This window comes from Grammomys surdaster, unplaced genomic scaffold, assembly GCF_004785775.1.
Source record: "Grammomys surdaster isolate TR1022 unplaced genomic scaffold, NIH_TR_1.0 125807, whole genome shotgun sequence".
NCBI classification, from domain to species: domain Eukaryota; kingdom Metazoa; phylum Chordata; class Mammalia; order Rodentia; family Muridae; genus Grammomys; species Grammomys surdaster.
Window position 1 is genome coordinate 183,963 of NW_021620638.1, and position 18,892 is coordinate 202,854.

Consider the following 18,892-nt stretch of genomic DNA (forward strand, 5'->3'; position numbering starts at 1 on the left):
ATCTATATCTATATCTATATCTATATCTATATCATCTATATCTATATCTATATCTATATCATCTCTCTCCCCCATCCCAGACACCCTTTTTTGAGGCAGGGTTTTGTTATATAGCCCAGGCTTACCTTGAATCTTGAACTTACTCTGTAGCCCAGGCTACCCTCCAACTCAGGGCTTACCTGGGGTAATAGAAATGGATCACATGCTTGACTTTAGAATTAGGTTATTAGTAAACTCAACTGATTCAGGAAGTTTATCAATTATCCAGTATTAAACAGAGTTTAGTCGGTATGGAGAAAGTTGATTAGTGCCTCAGCTGCTGATTAACTTATAATTGTACATAATTTTCTCGTCGACCATTATGTATGAGTTCACAAAATTACAGTACTTCATAAAATATGAAAACTTCACATAAAGGGGTCCTAAAATAAGTATTTTTGCGATAGCTGTGTGTGTGTGTCTGTTTGTGCATGTTGTTTGGTTGGGTTTGGGCATTTTTCATGGCAGGGGTTTCTCTTTCTCTGTACATCCCGGGCTATCCTGAAACTCAATCTATAGACTAGGCTGACCTCGAACTTAGAGATCCATCTCCCTCTGCCTCCTGAGTGCTGGCACTAAAGGCATGTGCTGCCACCACCTGACTAACTTACTTCCCTGTTTCTCCCTCCCTCTTTCTTTTTCTTCCTTCCTTTCTTTCTTTCTTTCTTCCTTTCTTTCTCCCTTTCTTTCTTTCTTTCTTTCTTTCTTTCTTTCTGTCTCTTTCTCTCTCTCTTTCTTTCTTTCTTCCTTTTTTCTTTCTTTCTTTCTTTTTTCTCTCTCTAGCCCTGTGTTGTAGAAATGGCTCTGTGATTACGGATACCATCTGTTCTTTCAGAGGACCTAGAGTCAGTTCCCAACACCCACATGGATCCTCACTGCTGCAGGTACCCCAGTTAAGGAGATCCAATGCCATCTTCTGTCCTCTGCAGACACCAGACACAGACATGATACACACATACACGCAGGAAAACACAAAATATATTTTTAAAGTATCTGTAACACAAAGAAAGGTATTTCTGATCCTTAACAGCTTGGTAAGAATTGAACCTGGTAGTACACACATGCAATACTAGCATTCAGAAAGCAAAGGGTCACAAACTTCTCCAAAAAAAAAAATAGATTTGGCAAAATTCCTTTTTTATTTTTTACATTTATTTATTTTCTACATGCATATAATTTTTTGTTTTATTTTGTTTGCATTTTGTTTTTCCATCTAAAAGTGGATTTCAGGTATTAAATTCAGGTATGTCAGGCTAGGCAACAAGTGCCTTTGCCCTGTGAGCCATCTTGCTGGCCTAGATTTGGCAAAATTCTTTTCTTTGGCTTGTGGTAGGCAGACATCATAAGAGAGCCTTCTTCTCCAAACTTATCCCTGCTCCTTTCCCTCCACAAACCAGTTCCAAAGGCATCTGCACCCCTCCTTCAGGAACAGGCACAGCAACCTACACCTCATTCTCTGGCCTAGTTAGATGTACATGACTGTGACAAAATGCTTGCGACAACTTAAAGTAGGGGAGCTACATTCAGGCTTACTTTCAGAGACGTTAGGCTGTGACATGTCTGGGGACAGGTGCCATTATGTTCTCTTCATAGCAGTCAGGGAAGAAAAACGAGCTGAGGTCATCATATTTCCTCAAGAGCATGCAAGCCCTTGGTGACCTGGGTTTCTTCCATTAGGCCCTTCATGGAAGTTTTAACCCAACAACAACACAGGCTGGATATAAAGGCTTCAAAATGTTAGACTTTGGAAAACAAAATACAAACCCCTCTGTAGTCTAACAATTTCAGCTAGATTTTTATGGAGGTGTTTCATACTTTACCATTAACAGGAAGCTTGGGTTGACAATGTATTCATTTTTGCTTTATATAGGAAGTGTCCACCAATTCTTATTTTACTACTTCCTCTTTTGGTCAGAAATGCATACTGGTTTACTAAAATAGTTTTTCAAATTTCAGAGAAATGGGGGCTAGGGAAAACAGTTCAGTTGAACTACTTGCTGCCTAAGCATGAGGACCTAAATTCAACCCTAACAGTGGCATAAAGCCAGACATGGTGGTGTACTTTTGAATCCCAGCACTAAGGAGGCAGATCCCTGAGGCTCACTGCCAGGCTGCTCAGCTTAATTGGCAAGCCTTGAGACTTTAGAAACAATTACAGAATGTGTTTCTAAGAACAAAGTGAACGGCTCCTGAGGAATAACATCTGAGGCTGACTTCTTCTCTCAGTATGTACACACACACCCACACAGAGGGAGGGAGGGAGGGAGGAAAGGATGGAGGGAGAGAGAGAGAGAGAGAGAGAGAGAGAGAGAGAGAGAGAGAGAGAGGTATTATAGAAGTAGAGAAAAAAGAACAGAAAACATTACAATAGTGTGGTGGTGTGATTGGCAGTGTGAGGCAGTACCTGGGAGATTTTTAGCTTTTTGAGAATTCTCCCTGTGGTTCTGAGTTCTACTTCCTCACTCGGGGTGTTCAGACAATGCTGGACTGCAGAGCTGGAAAAAGAAAAGGTGGGGTCTGCAGGATCCTGATCCAGCTGGGAGCACTGGGGAGCAGAAGCCTTCTTGAGGATTTTAGTGTTAGATGATATTCAATGATTCAGTGAAACAGCTTGTGCGCATACACCTTATTTGGTGTGAATCAAGGGCTATATTCATGAACCTCGGAGAGTGAAGAGAGGTTCTTAGAGTGAGGCTTAAAGTTCTGGGAATGCCTCATTTGCACAAAGAGGCATTCCAAGAATCCCAGACCCTTGCTGAGCAGGTTCTTATCTGGAGGGAAGAAGTTGAACCTGTAATTTTGCCAAGGACTATGCGGCATTCCTCAGGTAGAAGATTGGGGGTTGGACTCCCCAGATCAGACAGAGAAGAGGAAGCCCACGCCACTTCAAGAAAAGGGAGTCCTCCATTTCTCACCGAGCTCAGGAAAGCTGTCTGGACATGGTAGACTACAACCTTAGCATCAAGGTGCTTAATATCAGGTATCAACCTTAGTATCTCCACACTGATTCCAAGTTGAATCTTCACATAGTAAAGAGATAAAAGACTCTTCTAGAAGTTGGCCTCGGACCTCCATATGCATGTTGTGACTTACATGTGCATGAAGACCTCCGCAGAGAGGAGACCCTCTCTCAAGTCTCAGAAAGTCGCGACCACCCAGTAATCTGCTCGAGACACCACGTACCGGAGCAATTGCGAGGTTATTTATTAGGGCGTGACAACTAGCTGCCGGTCAATTCGTATGCCCACGCAGGAGCTGAATTGACCCCGACAGCCAGTTTGAAAGGAGTTTTTATAGGGAAAAACCACAAACCAAGGAATGGGAAGGGGGTGAGGGGGTTGCTAGGGTGGTATAACATAAAAATAGTGGAACATTCCAAAGGAACCCAACCTACGTGAGTCAGGATCAGGTGAAAACTCTCTGTACGCTTATCTTTCCCAAGAATGTGGTCCTGCCCTGTTACTTCGGCCTTGCCCTGTCACTATGGTTCTCAGCTTGGTTACACCTGGCTAAATTGCATTCTAGCCAGTCTGTCCACATTTCCAACCTGCTTTATGCCTCCATGTCTTTGTAAAGAAAGCCTAAAGAATATTTTATGTCTAAAAAGGATTCTATATACCCAGTATCCATAACTTTTCCCTCTACAGTGCACACACACATAAACAAATACTTGTATAAAACACACATTAAATAAAGTAAAAATGTAAAAATCTCCCTCTAGGTGTAGGCCAAGATGAACAGCCATTGGGGCATTACTAGGGCCACACTTCCCTTTCTACCTTTAACATCCTGAGTTGGAAAGACTCAGGGCCATCTTACTTGGATGATCACACAAGGGAGACTGATTCCTGAGCTCCATTTTTGCTATGTTTTACCTGACTGGGGAGGCACTCAGGCCCTGCCCAGCCTCTTCTCAAGGCTAGTACTGGATAACGCCAGAGGAGGAAACTGGGTACCAGGACTGTTTCTCCAGCCACAAGACAGTAAGATAACTGAAATTCAAATCTAACTGGGCAACAACATATGGAAAGATATTGGAGATGTATCTTCAATGGCCTTAAAATGGGGCCCAAATCTAGGACTACACACATTTCTGACAGTATAATAAAAATCCAATGAAGACCATGCAAATTCTTAAAACAATTCTATGAGTTGTATCAGAAATTGCCAATATGGATCCCAAAGCCCTGGAAACCGTCATGATGGTGAGGATGATCTGTTTCACAAAGTATCTCTGACATTAGGAAGAAAATCCAAAGTAGGGAAGAGTGTGGGCATGAGCCTTCTTTGTTGGTGGACAGTGTGTAAAACCAGGAGCTCAGTAAGAGTCAGACCTCCATTGTCTCCCAAGAAGAAAGGACTTTGGGAATCTAAGGAAACGACGATAAGGCTTTAGAAGATCTTCATTGCAGGACCAGAGAGATGGCTCAGTGGTTAAGAGCACCACTGGCTGTTCCTCCCAAGTTGGATTCATAGCACCTACATGGTGGCTCACCACTGCCTGTATCTCAGAGAATCTGATGCCTTCTCCTGACCTCCATGAGCACCTAGCAGCAACTGATACACAGACAGGCATGAAGATAAAATACCCACACACATAAAATAAATCATTTAAAACAATTTAAAGATCTTCAGCAAGCCTATTGTAAAGTCAATCATGAAGGGGTGGGCGGGTGTGGAACAAGGCCAGAAAGGAAGAAGACTAAAATCCCTAGTTGCCCAGGAAGCTAGTTGACTCACAGATTCCTCTATATTCCAAATTCCTAGATACCACAAAGTACTACTAATCAATTTTTTCCCAGAAGACCAGCAGCAGCATCTGCAGGTTTCTCAAGAACAGTGGTTCTTGACCTTCCTAGTGCTACAACCCTTTAACACAGTTCCTCATGTTGTGGTGATTCCTGACCATAAAATTATTTTCATTGCTACTTCATAACTGTAAGTTTGCTAGTGTTATGAACCATAATGTAAATATTTTTGGACATAGAAGTTTGTCAAAGAGGTCAGGACCCACAGGTTGAGAACTGCTCCTTTAGATCAATCCTGGTAATTCATTTTGAAAGAAGGTTCTGCTAGGTATGGCCTGGTGAGATCCCAACTGAAATAATCCTGAAATCTAGGAATCTGAGGAGCTAACTAAGAGCTAATGGGAAAGAAAAGGAATCTGTTGGGTAATTCAAATTTTCTCAAAATAAGATTTTTTTAGGTTAATTTCTGAAATAGGACTTATTGGTAATATACTCATGTATTGCCAATAATATTCCTCAGGTTTTTGTTACTAGAATCGGAGGATTCTTTTCATCTTTGAATGGCTGGAACCAGACTTAAAGTTTACAATTCTAAATTGTACAGATGCTAGTACTCTGGAGGATTAGATGGCCTAAGGGTGGGGTTTAGAATTTAGAGTTTAATGACCTTTGAAGAGAAGAAGGATCAAGATGTGCCAATTTTCTTTCTAAAGTGTGTGTGTGTGTGTGTGTGTGTGTGTGTGCGCGCGCGCACACACACGTGCTACTGCTGCAGAAGGTCAGAAGAACCACTGGATATCCTGCAGCTGGAGTTGTAGGCTGTTATAAGCTGAAAGCCTGACTGTGGTGAATTGGGTCCTCTAGAAGAGCAGCCAGGCTCTTCACATCTGTACCATCTCTCTGGGTTAAGATTTAAAAGCCCTGATATTGGAAGAGAACATGCTGCAGCAGGATGTCAATGACTTCCAGGATATGGAAACTAGGAGACTTTAAACTATTTACCAGGACTATTAGCCTGCAAGGCCCAAATCTGTCAGCAGGCTGAGGAATTACTGGGTTTCTTCCTTTAACCTGGAAAAAAGAGCCTGCTTGGAAAGAAGTAACTGACAATTAGACAAATGGGGAACAAAAATCTGCAATTCTCAGGCTATTGGACATATTCCTGGGCTACTGTAGAATTTGATCCCAATTTCTGATCTCACAGCTAAGCCCCTTTATGAAGTTTTGAATAGACCCAGAAATATTTATGGGTTTTGAACCTTTGAAAGGGGATTTGACATCTGCTCCTACCATGAGAATTTTAGGCTTACAAAAGTCTTACACGAAAAGGGTGGCATTCTATTGTGCGTTCTCATTCAAATGACTGGAGATGAACTTCAAACTATGTCCTATTTATCAAAGTAAATGTCTAACAAGCGGCGATTATAGGGGTGGGGAGGATGGTAGGGGACTTTGTGTTAGACACTATAGGAAGGACTGAAACAAATGATTTGTTTGTTCTGAGCTAATCTGCACACAAACCATCTTAATGCCCTGTTTATTCTGAGTTAACTTTACACATCGTTGGCTTAAAGGACTGCAGAGAACATAACTGACACCACCAGGTATTAACCAGACTAAGCTCTGTTGGCTGCCTAGGTTCGAAGTCAAACAAGATAAAAGCATAAGTTAACAAAGTGAACTTCTGCAGCAGCAACACACACACACACACACACACACACACACTAATACACACTTTAGAAAGAAAACTGGCACATCTTGACCCATCTTCTCTTCAAAGATCATGGAATTCTAAATTCTAAACCCTACACACAGGCCAAACAAGATAAAGAAGGCACAGATAAGAGATTTGGAACTTGGTGGAGAAAGGGTGGGGAAATGAAGAATAAACTTGAGCACTAATCATTAACTTTGGTTCTCTAGAAAACTGCTGGTTTGAGATGAGGTATTAAGGTGACTTCTTTGGAGTAGTCATTTTAAATTCAGTTTACATGATCATGCCAGCTTTTGGCTAAAGCCCAACCTAAAGATTCAATCCCTGTTTGTTGGTGGCTGTGATTACAGCCCGAGCTTTGTTATTCTAGTGATAGAGATGACGTCTGTGTGTGAAAACAAATGAAATGGTCTGTTTTCTGTAAACGAAATGTTTCAATTTGGACCCAGTCAGGACACCACCGAGTTGAGTCCTGGTCCTCCCATCTTCCTAGAGCGGAGCCGGAAGCTACTGGGCTGGAACACCGACTTTGAGAGACGTGTGACTGACCCTGCGGCCAGGGCGAGAGCACGTACAGTGATCGGGTTCCAGCGGAGAGAGAACGGCAAACTTGGGACTGTCGAGCCGCAGGTCTGACTGATACGCAGAAACTCACCACACCTTGGAGCTGGGAGGACCAGAAGCTGGTGCGTGACAGAAGCTACGGGGCGTGGGAGAGGGAGGAAGCTCAGGACGTAGTTGTTTGGCAGTTCCTGCTGTTGCGCAGGCTTATTCTGGAACACACTGTGTAGCTCAAGCTGACCGCAAACTCCAGAATATCTCCTGCTTCAGCATTCTAATGCTGTGATTGCCAACACTGCTAGGTTCTGTTGCCTTTATTTTGTTGTGAGGGTTTTTTTTTCCCTTTTCCTTTCTTTTTTTGATTTTTGTTGTTTGTTTTTGAGAGGGTTTCATGAAGCCCATGTTGGCCTCATCATGTGGCGGAGGATACTCTTGACTTGAACCCCTGTTTATCCTTCCACCTCCGAGCTCTGAGCTCTTAAGGTGGCGCTGCCACACATGGCTTCGACATGTTTAAGTAGTTTTTATTACTGTAAGTAAATAGAATATTTGAGTAGATAATCCGAAGTAGATGGGTAGACGTAGGCCGCTTTTAAAAGGCATACGTGAGAGAACAGCGAATATCGAGGCCCTAAAGCGGGAGCCTGTCTGTCTTATTTAGGGAATAACGAGAGCAAGAGGGTATTTCCAGCGCAGTGAATAAGATTTCCACAAAGGATAAGTATACGGACAAAGTGGGCATTGGTTGTGTGAGAAACTCGGTCTTGGGGTGAAAGAAGGACATACTCTGACAGGTTTTGTAATTGGACATCCATGATGTGGATAGATTGAAGGATGGGCAGAAACGAAATCAAGAATGGGTTGCAAATCAAAGTTGAGTGCAATTAAAAACCTTCATGTGAGCATAGTGACTAATTTCTATAATCTTAGCACTTGGGAGGAGAATTGCCCATTGTTGACTAGGGAGTGAGATCCTTGGGAAAAAGGAAAACTGGCAGGAAATCTGGCAGGAAATGGAGACTGACTGTTGTGATAGTTGTGGCTAGGTGGATCCCACAGCTTTTGCTTCTGGATCAGATGCACTCACACAAGAGAGAAGGGAAAAAATAAATTCACAATTTTGGATCTGTATATTTAAAAAAAAGAGGAGGGGTGGGGCGATCAAAAGTAAGTTCAGTCCAGTGTTGGTGGTGCACGCCTTTAATCCCAGCATTTGGGAGGCAAAGGCAGGCAGATGTCTGTGAGTTCAAGGCCAGCCTGATTTATAGAGCAAATTGCAGGACAAGCAGAGCTACAGAGAGAAACCGGGGGGGGGGGGGGGGCAAAAAAAAAAGAAAAAACAAACAAACAAAAAACCCTGAAGATCAGCTTTGAAACCTGTGTAAAATCATAAATTCTTCGACTCACCAAGTTCCGTCTGTAGTATAAGGTTGAAGGTGGTTCTTGGGTGTTGTGGAGATTGAATAAGCCAGGGAAGCACAGGTGGGGCAGCTCTGTTGGCTTGTTGGTTGTGACCTGAGCTGTGACTCATCAACAAGAAGAAAAAGTTTAAGGGGTTTTCCTTGTTAGAGTGGCATATAAAAGGAACCAAGAGCAAACAACAACAAACGTAACACAAGTTTGGTCGTTGAAGCATAAGAAAGATTTAGACCATATTACATGTTTTAAACTTGATCGTGATGGCAACTTGCTGTGTGCAGCAGGCTTCGTTTCCCCCTTCCCCCTTAAGAAGATCTCGGGTTCAGTGTGGGAAATAATTGGTGTCAGGAAGACCAGCTTTAGAGCAGTGGTTCTCAACCTTCCTAATGCTGTGTCCCTTTAATACAGTTCCTCGTGTCATGATCTCCAACCACAAAATTATTTTCATGGCTACTTTATACCTGTAATTTTGCAGCAGTTTTGAGTTGTAATGTAAGTATGTTTGGAGACATCTTTGCCAAAGGGGTCACAACCCATAGATTGAGAACCACTGAGTTCAAGTATTCTGAGTGGGAGAGCATGTTATCAAGAGAATAGAAGAAGGGTGTGTATGAGGGATATGAAGCTGTAGAACCAAAAGAACTCAGGGCTGCCAGAGAGATGGCTCAGCAGTTAAGAGCACTATTGGATCTTCTAGAAGACTCAGATTCAAATCCCAACACCCACCTGGTAACTCCAAATTCAAGAGATCTACACCTTCTTCTGGCTCTCTTCAGGCACACATGTAATGCACAGACATACATCCAGGCAAGACATCCATACACATTTTTAAAAAGAACTTGATTAACTATATACATACAATATGAATGGGGGGGGGAGAGAATGATCAGTCTTCAGGCTTAAATGTCAAGGTAGCTGGAGCTCCTTCCAAAGTCGGGATAAACTACCATGTGTATATATATTTAATCACATTGTAGAACTGAGACACCACTAATTTATGTGTTACGCCTATATCAGAGCTCTTAACTGCCTTTAAAAAGAGATTTGCTTTTAAATTCTTTATGTATGTATGTATAGGTACATGCACTCTGGTACAATAGTCCTTGGAAGCCAGAAAGGTACTCAGCTCTCCTGGTGCTGTAGTCACTGGTGTTGTGAGCCACCCAGAAGAGGTTCAGGGAGCCCCACTGTATTCTCTGAAAGAAACCACCGAGCCATCTTCCTCAGCCCCTTTATGAGATACATTTAAAGAAATAGGATCGATTTTTATATTGATTTTGGTCAACAGATGTCTAAAAAGAAATTTATTAAAATGAAAACATGATGGTTCAAAATTGTTTGGGAAGAGGATCATTGGAGGGGGCAGCTGATCAAAATACATAGTTAATAAATGCTAATTTTAAAAAGAGTAGGGAAAAAGACAAAGATTTATTACAAGGATTGCCTCATGATTGTCAAGTCCTAAGATCTTCAGAGAGAATTAGCAAGCTAAAAACAGAACAGCAAATAATTTCATTGTAGTGCAAGCCAAACAGACCTGTGACCCACAAAAGCTGGTTATTTAGTTCGAGTCTGAAGGCAAGAGACTTAGGATCCAGAAGAACTGAGTTCTCACTTCAGAGCTGAAGAAAATAAAACACTAGTATCTGACTTGAAATCTACTAGAGAGGAAGTCTGACTCTTATTTGTGAGAGGATGAGTCCTTTTGTTCTCAGATCTTCTATTGATCTGGCAAGGCCTACTCCATTATGAAGGATAGCCTGTTTTAACTCAGTCTATAGTCTGTTAAATTAAATATTAAATCCAAAATAATTTTGACCAAATATTTTCACCCGTGTCTCATGGTGAGTTATAAACTAAGCACCACAGTACTACCCTGATATTTTCTGACCAATAAATATGACTTCCTTGGATTTTCTCAAGCCTCTATTAATAGGTCATGCTGCTCCGAGCCCCTCACATCCTTGCTACTTGAGAGGTAGGGGTGAGAGGGTTGTTTCAGCTCAGACCACATCACAAATACTAGTAACGGCTTTTAAATTTAATTATTAGGTTGTAAGCTTCCTAGCTCAGCCCCTGGAGTGTTGGGATATAGACCTGAAGTACCGTATCTGCTGTAAATGTTTGGTGTTTTGTTTTTAATGCAAGCATCAGATTTCAAGTGTTTCACTTAGCTGTGTCTTTTTAATCTAGAACAATAACCTCCAAATATATATCTTTTTTTTTGCTTTGGTGAAATTGGATTGATGCCTGTTATGTAGATGGACTGAGTTCTGGATTTTTCAGAAAGTTTCTCAGTAAATTCATGATAAATAATATCTATTAAAAGTGTTCCATAGGGAATAGGGTACTTGGTATTGGTGCCTTACTATTGATGCTGCTACACTTGGTCATTTGGTTACATTTGCAACTGCCAGATACTTTTATTTTTCTCTTTATTGATACAAAGCGGAGTAGTTAACACCACACTGAGAACATTCTGTTCTTCCTTCTTGTCACCCAATGGTTTTAGCATTCATTTGTGGCTCTCAACTGCATCATTTGAGAATTTTATCTATTTCAATTTCTAGTTTGGGTGGCAACCTATAAAAGTTTTCTCACTTTGCTTATATATTCTTAGGAGTAGCTGCTTTGGAGATCACAAATGGCTAGAAGGAAACAACCCTCAGGAAAGATCACTTGTTGCTGTTGTTACTACTAGCACAGCTGTTTCTGTGACTTGTGTTTTTAGGAGTATCTCTCAGGATACAGTCTAGAGAAAAGTCTCCAAAACAAAGTGCCTCAAGCAAGGGATGGCACTGGCCTTGGTGAGTGTGTGTTCATGTGTGTTCTTCCTCTTTTCTTTCTTTCTTTTTTTTTTAACTTCTTTGAGAGTTTTCAACATGTTCTGATCATATTCTGTTCCCACGCATACCTCTTCCCAGATCCACCCTAACAAGCGTGCATACTCTTTGGCTCCCCTGAATCTGAAGGAGGAGCTTCAGGTAATGAGAGAATCACTATTGTTCATGGTATCAGAGGTCTGGCCTTGGGGGGTCCTAACAGACTAAATTTAGTGACTTGTCACTCAGTCCAGTGAGAGAGATGCGTGGTAGTGAAACAAGATAAGAATCAGTTACTTAGCAAGTCCATATTGGGAAGAAACAGGAAGACAGTGTGCTTAGTCCTATCTTCAGTGCCCTGACTCAGAATTAAATGGGGAAAGGACAAAAGCTGAGATGAAGGGGAACAAATAGCAGTCCTTGTCAATCTGTCTTGGACAAATTGATCAGTCATTATTTCTTGCTGGTTCTATAAGGTATTGATACCTCCAGCAAAGTCATTACGGCTGAGGCAGCCAATGCTGGTCAGTAAATCCCATCATGGGTGATCTGTCTGCAGAGTTCTTGGTGTCTTGGAAATAACTTATTCTTATCTTGGTGATGTTAGCCTTAAAAGGGGACTAGAAGCTGTGTGTGGTTGTATAGGACTTTAATCCCAGCACTCAGTAACAGATCTCTGTGAGGCCACCCTGGTTTATATACCAAATTCCAGGCCAGTCAGAGCCACATAGTAAGAGTTCATCACAAAAGGAAAAAGAAAAGAGGAGTGAGGCTACTAGCAAGGCTAGAGAAACTAGGGACTATCAAGCTTTGTTCACCAGTTGTCAGCAAGACATTTCTTAAATGATGAGGGTGTACGTGCAGAGTTGAGTAGAAACCTGACTCAAAGTTTAAGGTAGCAAAGGAGATATAGTTGTAGATCCAAAACTGTGCTTTAAGCCACTGTTAAAACTACTGTGCTTGGGAACAGGGATTCAAAGTTCAAGGGGACAGAAAAGGCGTTGGGCAGGAGCCATTGTGCAAACAGTTCAGGCAGCTGCGCTATGAGGAAAGCACTGGACCTCGAGAGGTTTTACGCCGACTCAGGGAGCTCTGCAGACAGTGGCTGCGGCCTGAGACCCACAGCAAGGAGCAGATCCTGGAGCTGCTGGTACTGGAGCAGTTCCTGACCATCCTGCCAAGAGATCTGCAGGTCCAGGTGCTCGAGCACCACCCAGAGACTGGGGAGGAACTGGTGGGAATACTGGAAGATTTGCAGCTGGACCGTGGAAAAGCAGGAGAGCAGAAGGTAAGGGGTACAGGTGCCCATTTGCAGGAAAGTAAGAAGTGAGCCCCCAGGTCACATAGGTGGACATGAGCACAGCAGTGGGCAGGGCACTGCTCACTGCTGGTCAGTGTCAGCCTCGCCTCACCCCTGTCATCCCCTGTGAGGCTGAAGTGTGTGGAGGCTCTCCATTGTGCCTCTTAGCCTCTTTAAAGGTTCTCTTTGTTCTCTTTTCTGACATTGAAGTGTTTTTGTAAACCAGTTTCCTAATTATCTGTACTTATCTCTAGGACTCAGCCCAAAAAACCAGACCGACTGTGTTGGTTGCAGTGCCAGCCTTTTACAGAGAAGCACGGGAGCAGCCTGGGTATGCAGTTCAGAAGCCTGAGGAGAGAGGTCAGAACAAAATGTTATCTTTTTGCGTTTGAATTATGGTAGGCCATGCAGTGTCTCTGCCTTGGCACCCTTTGCATTTTGGTGTTTGTTTTTATCAGGTCTGTTGTGGCTTAATTTGTATACACAATCTACACTGTAGCCTCAGTAGTCACTGGAGGTTTTTGGTTTTTTTTGTTGTTGTTGTTGGTTGTTTTGTTTGTTTGTTTTTGTAGATACAATAAACTTAGAAGCACAGTCAAGATTTAAAAGATCTACAACTCTAAACAATTTGAATGAACAGCATACCCTGGAGAAGTGGAGCTGGACCTACCTATTGCTCTTCCTTGAGGCAAAGAATCTCGAGCAGAGTTTCCTTATCCCCTTTCCTATCTCCTTCATGTCTCTGTGACAGGCAGTGCTGGGGGTGGGGGTGGGGTGGGGTTAAGGGTCAAGGTCAGTTTCTTTGCTTTATTACTGTTCTGCTTCTTACTTTTAGTGTTTCTCTCTTTTCTTCTTTTTTGAAACAGGATCTTCCTGTGTAGCTCTGGCTGGTTTCTACTATAGCTGTGTAGATCAGCTAGCCTTGAACTCTCCAGTGTCTTCCATACTTTCACTAAGTTACCTTGTATTCTTCTCTGTCACTTGAATACAAGTGTATTGATGTCTCCCCTTGCTTAGATCCTTTAGTGAATGGGGTAATGCTATTTTTTTTTTTTTTTTTTTTTGGTTTTTCAAGACAGGGTTTCTCTGTGTAGCCCTGGCTGTCCTGGAACTCACTCTGTAGATCAGGCTGGCCTCAAACTCAGAAATCCACCTGTCTCTGCCTCCCAAGTGCTGGGATTAAAGGTGTGCGCCACCACCGCCCGGCCCTGTTTTTTTACGTGAAGGACTATGGCCACTTTGGGAAGAGGAACAGGGAGATACAGCAACCCCTCCCTGCAGGCAATACTGAATTATGCTGTGCCTCCCACTCACCGGCACTCTATCGGCCATTCATTCCCATTTCCCTCCAGTTTCTCTCTTCTGGGTCCCTACTGCCTCATTCACCTATTCCTCCTTCCAGCTCCCCACTCACTCACTGCCTGGGTCATTGTCCTAGCCTGTGCTCTCATGGGAAGTTACCTTCCAGTTTCTGGGTTCTTTCTCTCTTTCCATAGTTAAAGAGCCAGGTTTTGTGCCCTGAATCTGTTCCAGGTCCTGACCTTGAGTAAACAGTACCTACTACTAACTGGGTGTTACTTCTAAAGCTTCCCTCTGCTGCCTGCTTCCCTGTTCAGTATTAGAAAACCTTGCAACATTAGAGTAGGATAGGGAACCTGCTGTTCCCCTCTGAGGGGAACACTTCATATCTCAACATGATGTTTCTGTGAATGATTATTCTCAAGGTCTTATGGTCCTGGTACTGTTGACTTATTGATAGGACTTAAACAATATTTCCAAGATTGCATACTATTCAGTGATAAAATTGGCACTATGCCAACACATCTTCATTTGTCAGAGTACCTTCCCTGTTTGACTTGATAGTCCTCAGGTGACCTAGTTTATGGTGCTTTTTGTTTCCCAGGTGACAAATCATGATCAAGAATATGTAGCCATGCTTAGTAGCTTCTGTGTGTGTCATGTATATCATATAATAAATTTAGAACATTTAAAATAAATTTAAAGTAAATTACCTCCCATCACAACCCCTACTCTTCCCCAAAGCCAATTGGTTAACAATTCTTGGATGTCAAGCTGAATGTGCTGGCACATGACTGTAATTCTGGGACTTGAGAGGCTGAGAGAAGAGGATTGCTGCATGGTTTAGGTTAGGCCAGGTTATTTTGCATAGTGAAACCTTATCTCAAAAAACAAAACCACAATTTCTCGTAAACCACTCTATACATATATTTTAAATAATCATAAGCAATTTTTTTTTTTATTTTTACTTTGTGGGGATTGAAGAGATGTCTCATCTCTTAAGAAAAAATTTACAGAGGACCTGGTTTCAGTTCCCAGCATCCAAATTGCAACTCACAACAATCTGTCACTCCAGTTTCAGGGAACTGGACACCCTCTTATGGTCTCCTTGGCACTATATACGTGTTGTGTATATACATACATACATACAAATAAAACACACATAACAATTTTTTTAATTTATATACATGGTTTTATTTAATATCTTCTATTTGCAGATTCCTTTCCCTGAACACCAAAAAATAATTAGTGATATATATATTCAATGTTTCAGGTAAAGAGACAAGGAGTGAGAATGGGAAGCTCATTGCAGGGACAGACTCCTGTGGAAGAGTGGAAGAGACAGACTCCTGTGGAAGGGTGGAATCATCTTATACAGTGTCTGAACCCATCGAGGCCCATTGTGAGGACCTGAGCTTGAAAAAGTATCCAGCCATGCCCGAGGAGAAAACCAACAGCCAATGCTTGGAAACTACAGAGAGACTTGTTCAGAACTCAGGCCTGACTGAACATGACAGGGCACATACAGGAGAAAGGTCCTGTGACTCTGTAGTGTATCAGAGTTCTGTTGCTGCTGACCATCAGGAACTCTCGAAAGAGAAAGGTCACCCTTGCCAAGAGTGTGGTAAAGTCTTTCAGAGAAGTTCACACCTCATCAGACATCAGAAAATCCATCTTGGTGAGAAGCCTTACCAGTGCAAAGAGTGTGGAAAAGTCTTTAGCCAGAATGCAGGTCTTTTGGAGCATCTCAGGATCCATACTGGAGAAAAACCCTATCTGTGTATCCATTGTGGAAAAAACTTCAGGCGAAGCTCTCATCTTAATCGACACCAAAAAATTCACAGTCAAGATGAGCCCCGAGAATGCAAGGAGTGTGGGAAAACCTTTAGTCGGGCCCTTTTCCTCACCCACCATCAGAGAGTCCATGGTCGTTCCAAAAGACATCACTGTAACGAGTGTGGGAAAGCCTTCAGTTTGACCTCCGACCTTATTCGACATCACAGGATTCACACTGGAGAAAAACCTTTCAAATGTAATGTGTGTCAGAAAGCTTTCCGTCTAAATTCACACCTAGATCAGCATGTCAGAATCCACAATGAAGAGAAACCCTACAAGTGTAGTGAATGTAATGAAGCCTTCAGGCAGAAGTCTGGTCTCTTTCAGCATCAGAGACATCACCATAAAAGCAAACTGGCTTGATGAGGTTCTCTGTTTGAAATATCGGAATGTTATATTGAGATAAACAAACAGTGCTTCTAAAAAAAAAAAAAAAAAAAAAAGTCACTGCAGCTTCAGTATTCTTGGAACCCATTTGCCTCCATTGTTTTCCTCTCTTGGCTTTACTTAAAGCCATAATTAGAGTATAATAATTCTACCCTAATAGTGAAATCAGAGTTAAGCAATTATTCACTACAGAACTTCTCAGAGCTTTCAATGTGATAAGTACATGATTAGTTATCTCTTAATTAGCTTTATGTATGAATGAAGTCTTTTAAAATCAGCAAGTCAAGTGCCTATAGATTTATACAGAACAAGATCAAGCTGCTCTATTTTTGCAAGTACTGTAGCAACAGGCTCCTAAAAAATAAAATTAATGAAGGTTGGGGAGATGGCTCAGTGGTTAAAAACCAAGTTGCTATGCAAGTGTAAGGACTGTTTTGGATCCCCAGGACCCATGAAAAGTCAAATGAGTATAGTGACCAGCTTGTGGCCTGAGATCCCACCCCTCAGGTGGCAGAAAGGGGACCTTTAGAGCAAGTTGGTAGCCAGACTAGCCGTATTCGCAAACTTTGGACTCAGGTGAGAGAGTTTGAAGAACGGTTAGTGGAGTTATTGAGGAAGACTCCTGATGATAATCTTAAGTGCACATGTATCCATACACACGCACGGTCCTACATGCAAGCATCATACATATGAAAAGAAAAATCCTAAGGAGCTAGAGTGACGAGTCAGCAGTTAGCCCTTCTGCTCTTGCCAAGGACCCATCCATTTTCAGTTCCTAGCACCTCCATAGCATAGCAGCTCACAACCACCTGTAACTCCAGTTCCAGGGATCTGAGGCCCTCTTCTGGCCTCAGGCTCCTGTACACTATAGTCCACAGAAACTGGTGAACCCACACACACTAATAATGCTTGGAAATGCACATTCTCAAGGGTCTGCTTAACATAAGTTAACTGAGTATTTTTTACCTATTGGGTTCACACACACTGGCTTCATGTCCACTTTACCCTTGTACCATCAATGAATGCATTTCTAAAAGCAAAGATAGTGTTTGCTGTTTGACTGTAAAACCTACCCGTAGGATTAGCGCATGTCATTTTACATTTCCTACCCATTTTAACCACAATATCACAGTGTTTTAAATTATAAATCAAAGTTTTACTTAAACTATGCAAGAGACTTTGAGTCATTTGAATGAACTGTGTTAAATTATTCTAAGCAGCAACTTTCTTACTGGGCAACATCGGTGCCAGTACAGTGACTGCTTGAAGGACACTTTAATGAATGTCTCATGGAGGAATATGGGGTTTTTCCTTTTGATACAAGTGATGCAAATTTAAATGATACTTACTTTGAAATCATTTTGACCATTAAAATCAAATCAGTCAGCTTGGAGAGATAATAATGGTTGTCATGTCATATTGACTGCCTCGCTAGTGATGAAAATAGTAAACGTGGAGTCTTCCCAAGTGCATCACCAGACTGCTGAACATAGCTTATGGCTGGTAATTGTACAGGGTGTACTTCTCCAAGAAAAGGGCTTCTTAAGTTTTGTCACTTTGGGAAGATAAGGGGACCCTTGTGATTACAACTTGGTTTTACTACACTTGGCTTACAAATAAATAGCAACTTAGAAAAGCTTATTTTTCTTGTCTGATAGAAAAGGATAGAGTCAGTCCAAGACAGATCCATGGTATCACTAAATCTGAATCTAGTCAACTAATCTAGCCAGTCACAGCTAAGGAGGGGACAGGCCAAGGACTGTTAGGTGCAATTCTGACATTAATCTTCCTTTTCAAGCCCTTTTAGCCAAACACTTAGCTCTGCACAAAATAGGACCCTCTTCTTCCTTTGTCAACATTTTGGCCTAAGATACACTCTAAGCAAAGTTGGGGAAAGCTGCACAGAGGGTCTGGCTGAACCAAGAAGATCCTCTTTTTGACCTTTTGCCCATACTATGCATGTGATAGTTGCAACTTCAGCAGTCCTATGGCCTTAAAAACTGATGGCATGGACTATGGTTAGGTCCTCAACACCACCAAAATAACAGTGTTAGCATGCGATCAGTCTCCTTGATGCTTAACTCATGTCCGTACCAAAACGTGCATGTAACAGGCATTTGTAACACTTGTAATTGCTAAACCTCAGAAGAAAGCACCTGTTTTGGAACACGCTTTATATTTCTACTGTTGAGCATACTTTTATGCATTGATTAATCATGTGTCACTGTTTGTGTGAAAGTGATGTTCTTTTCCTGGTCTTTCTCTTAACTTCCCAATTTTACTCCTAAACAGCATGGCCCTTAACAATTAGAGAACTATCAAAATTTTAAATGTACATTACTTTTTGTCAGTTTGTGTGTGTAGTATTTACCCAACAAATATATTTAAAGCAACATAAAATATAATTATTGATAGTGTAAAGAGAATACTTTTCTATGGAAATAGTGATATTGACAGTATTGTAAACAGTCTGTAAAGAGTTAATATTAAGTTTCAAAGTAATTTTTGAATAAAATTAAAGCTTTTAAAAATAAAGATTTTTGAATGATGTTTCATACAGGATTATTTAAAAAGAATATAACCTAAACCTGCGTTGAGGATAGTTAATTATTGTACCCTATACAGTGGAATACCATGGTTGGGATGTTTATAAACTATGTTTATGGGGCTGGGAGAAGCTCAGTTGATTAAATGCCTATGACACGTGAACCTAACTTCAGATTCCCACTACCCATATAAAATGGTAGAGATGGTAACGCACAGCTAT

General features: G+C 41.7%; 1 protein-coding gene across 2 annotated transcripts; it reads left to right on the plus strand.

The window, feature by feature from the left end:
• Positions 1 to 7,045: 7,045 nt before the first annotated feature.
• Positions 7,046 to 18,660, plus strand: Zscan26 (zinc finger and SCAN domain containing 26). 2 transcript variants are annotated; one of them, XM_028789257.1, is made up of 6 exons: positions 7,046 to 7,187; positions 11,102 to 11,288; positions 11,406 to 11,465; positions 12,274 to 12,591; positions 12,858 to 12,963; positions 15,176 to 18,660. In XM_028789257.1, the coding sequence occupies exons 2-6, from the start codon at positions 11,274 to 11,276 to the stop codon at positions 16,099 to 16,101; spliced, it is 1,425 nt and encodes a 474-aa protein (XP_028645090.1). In that variant the 5' UTR covers positions 7,046 to 7,187; positions 11,102 to 11,273; the 3' UTR covers positions 16,102 to 18,660. The 2 variants fall into 2 exon arrangements, with proteins under 2 accessions (XP_028645090.1, XP_028645091.1); XM_028789258.1 differs by having other exon boundaries at positions 11,213 to 11,288.
• The last annotated feature ends 232 nt before the right edge of the window (positions 18,661 to 18,892 follow it).

Coding starts and splice junctions, on each gene's coding strand:
- Zscan26 (XM_028789257.1), top strand. Junction 11,466..12,273: donor ATCTGAAGGAGGAGCTTCAG/GTAATGAGAGAA, acceptor GCTTGGGAACAG/GGATTCAAAGTTCAAGGGGA. Junction 12,964..15,175: donor TCAGAAGCCTGAGGAGAGAG/GTCAGAACAAAA, acceptor TCAATGTTTCAG/GTAAAGAGACAAGGAGTGAG.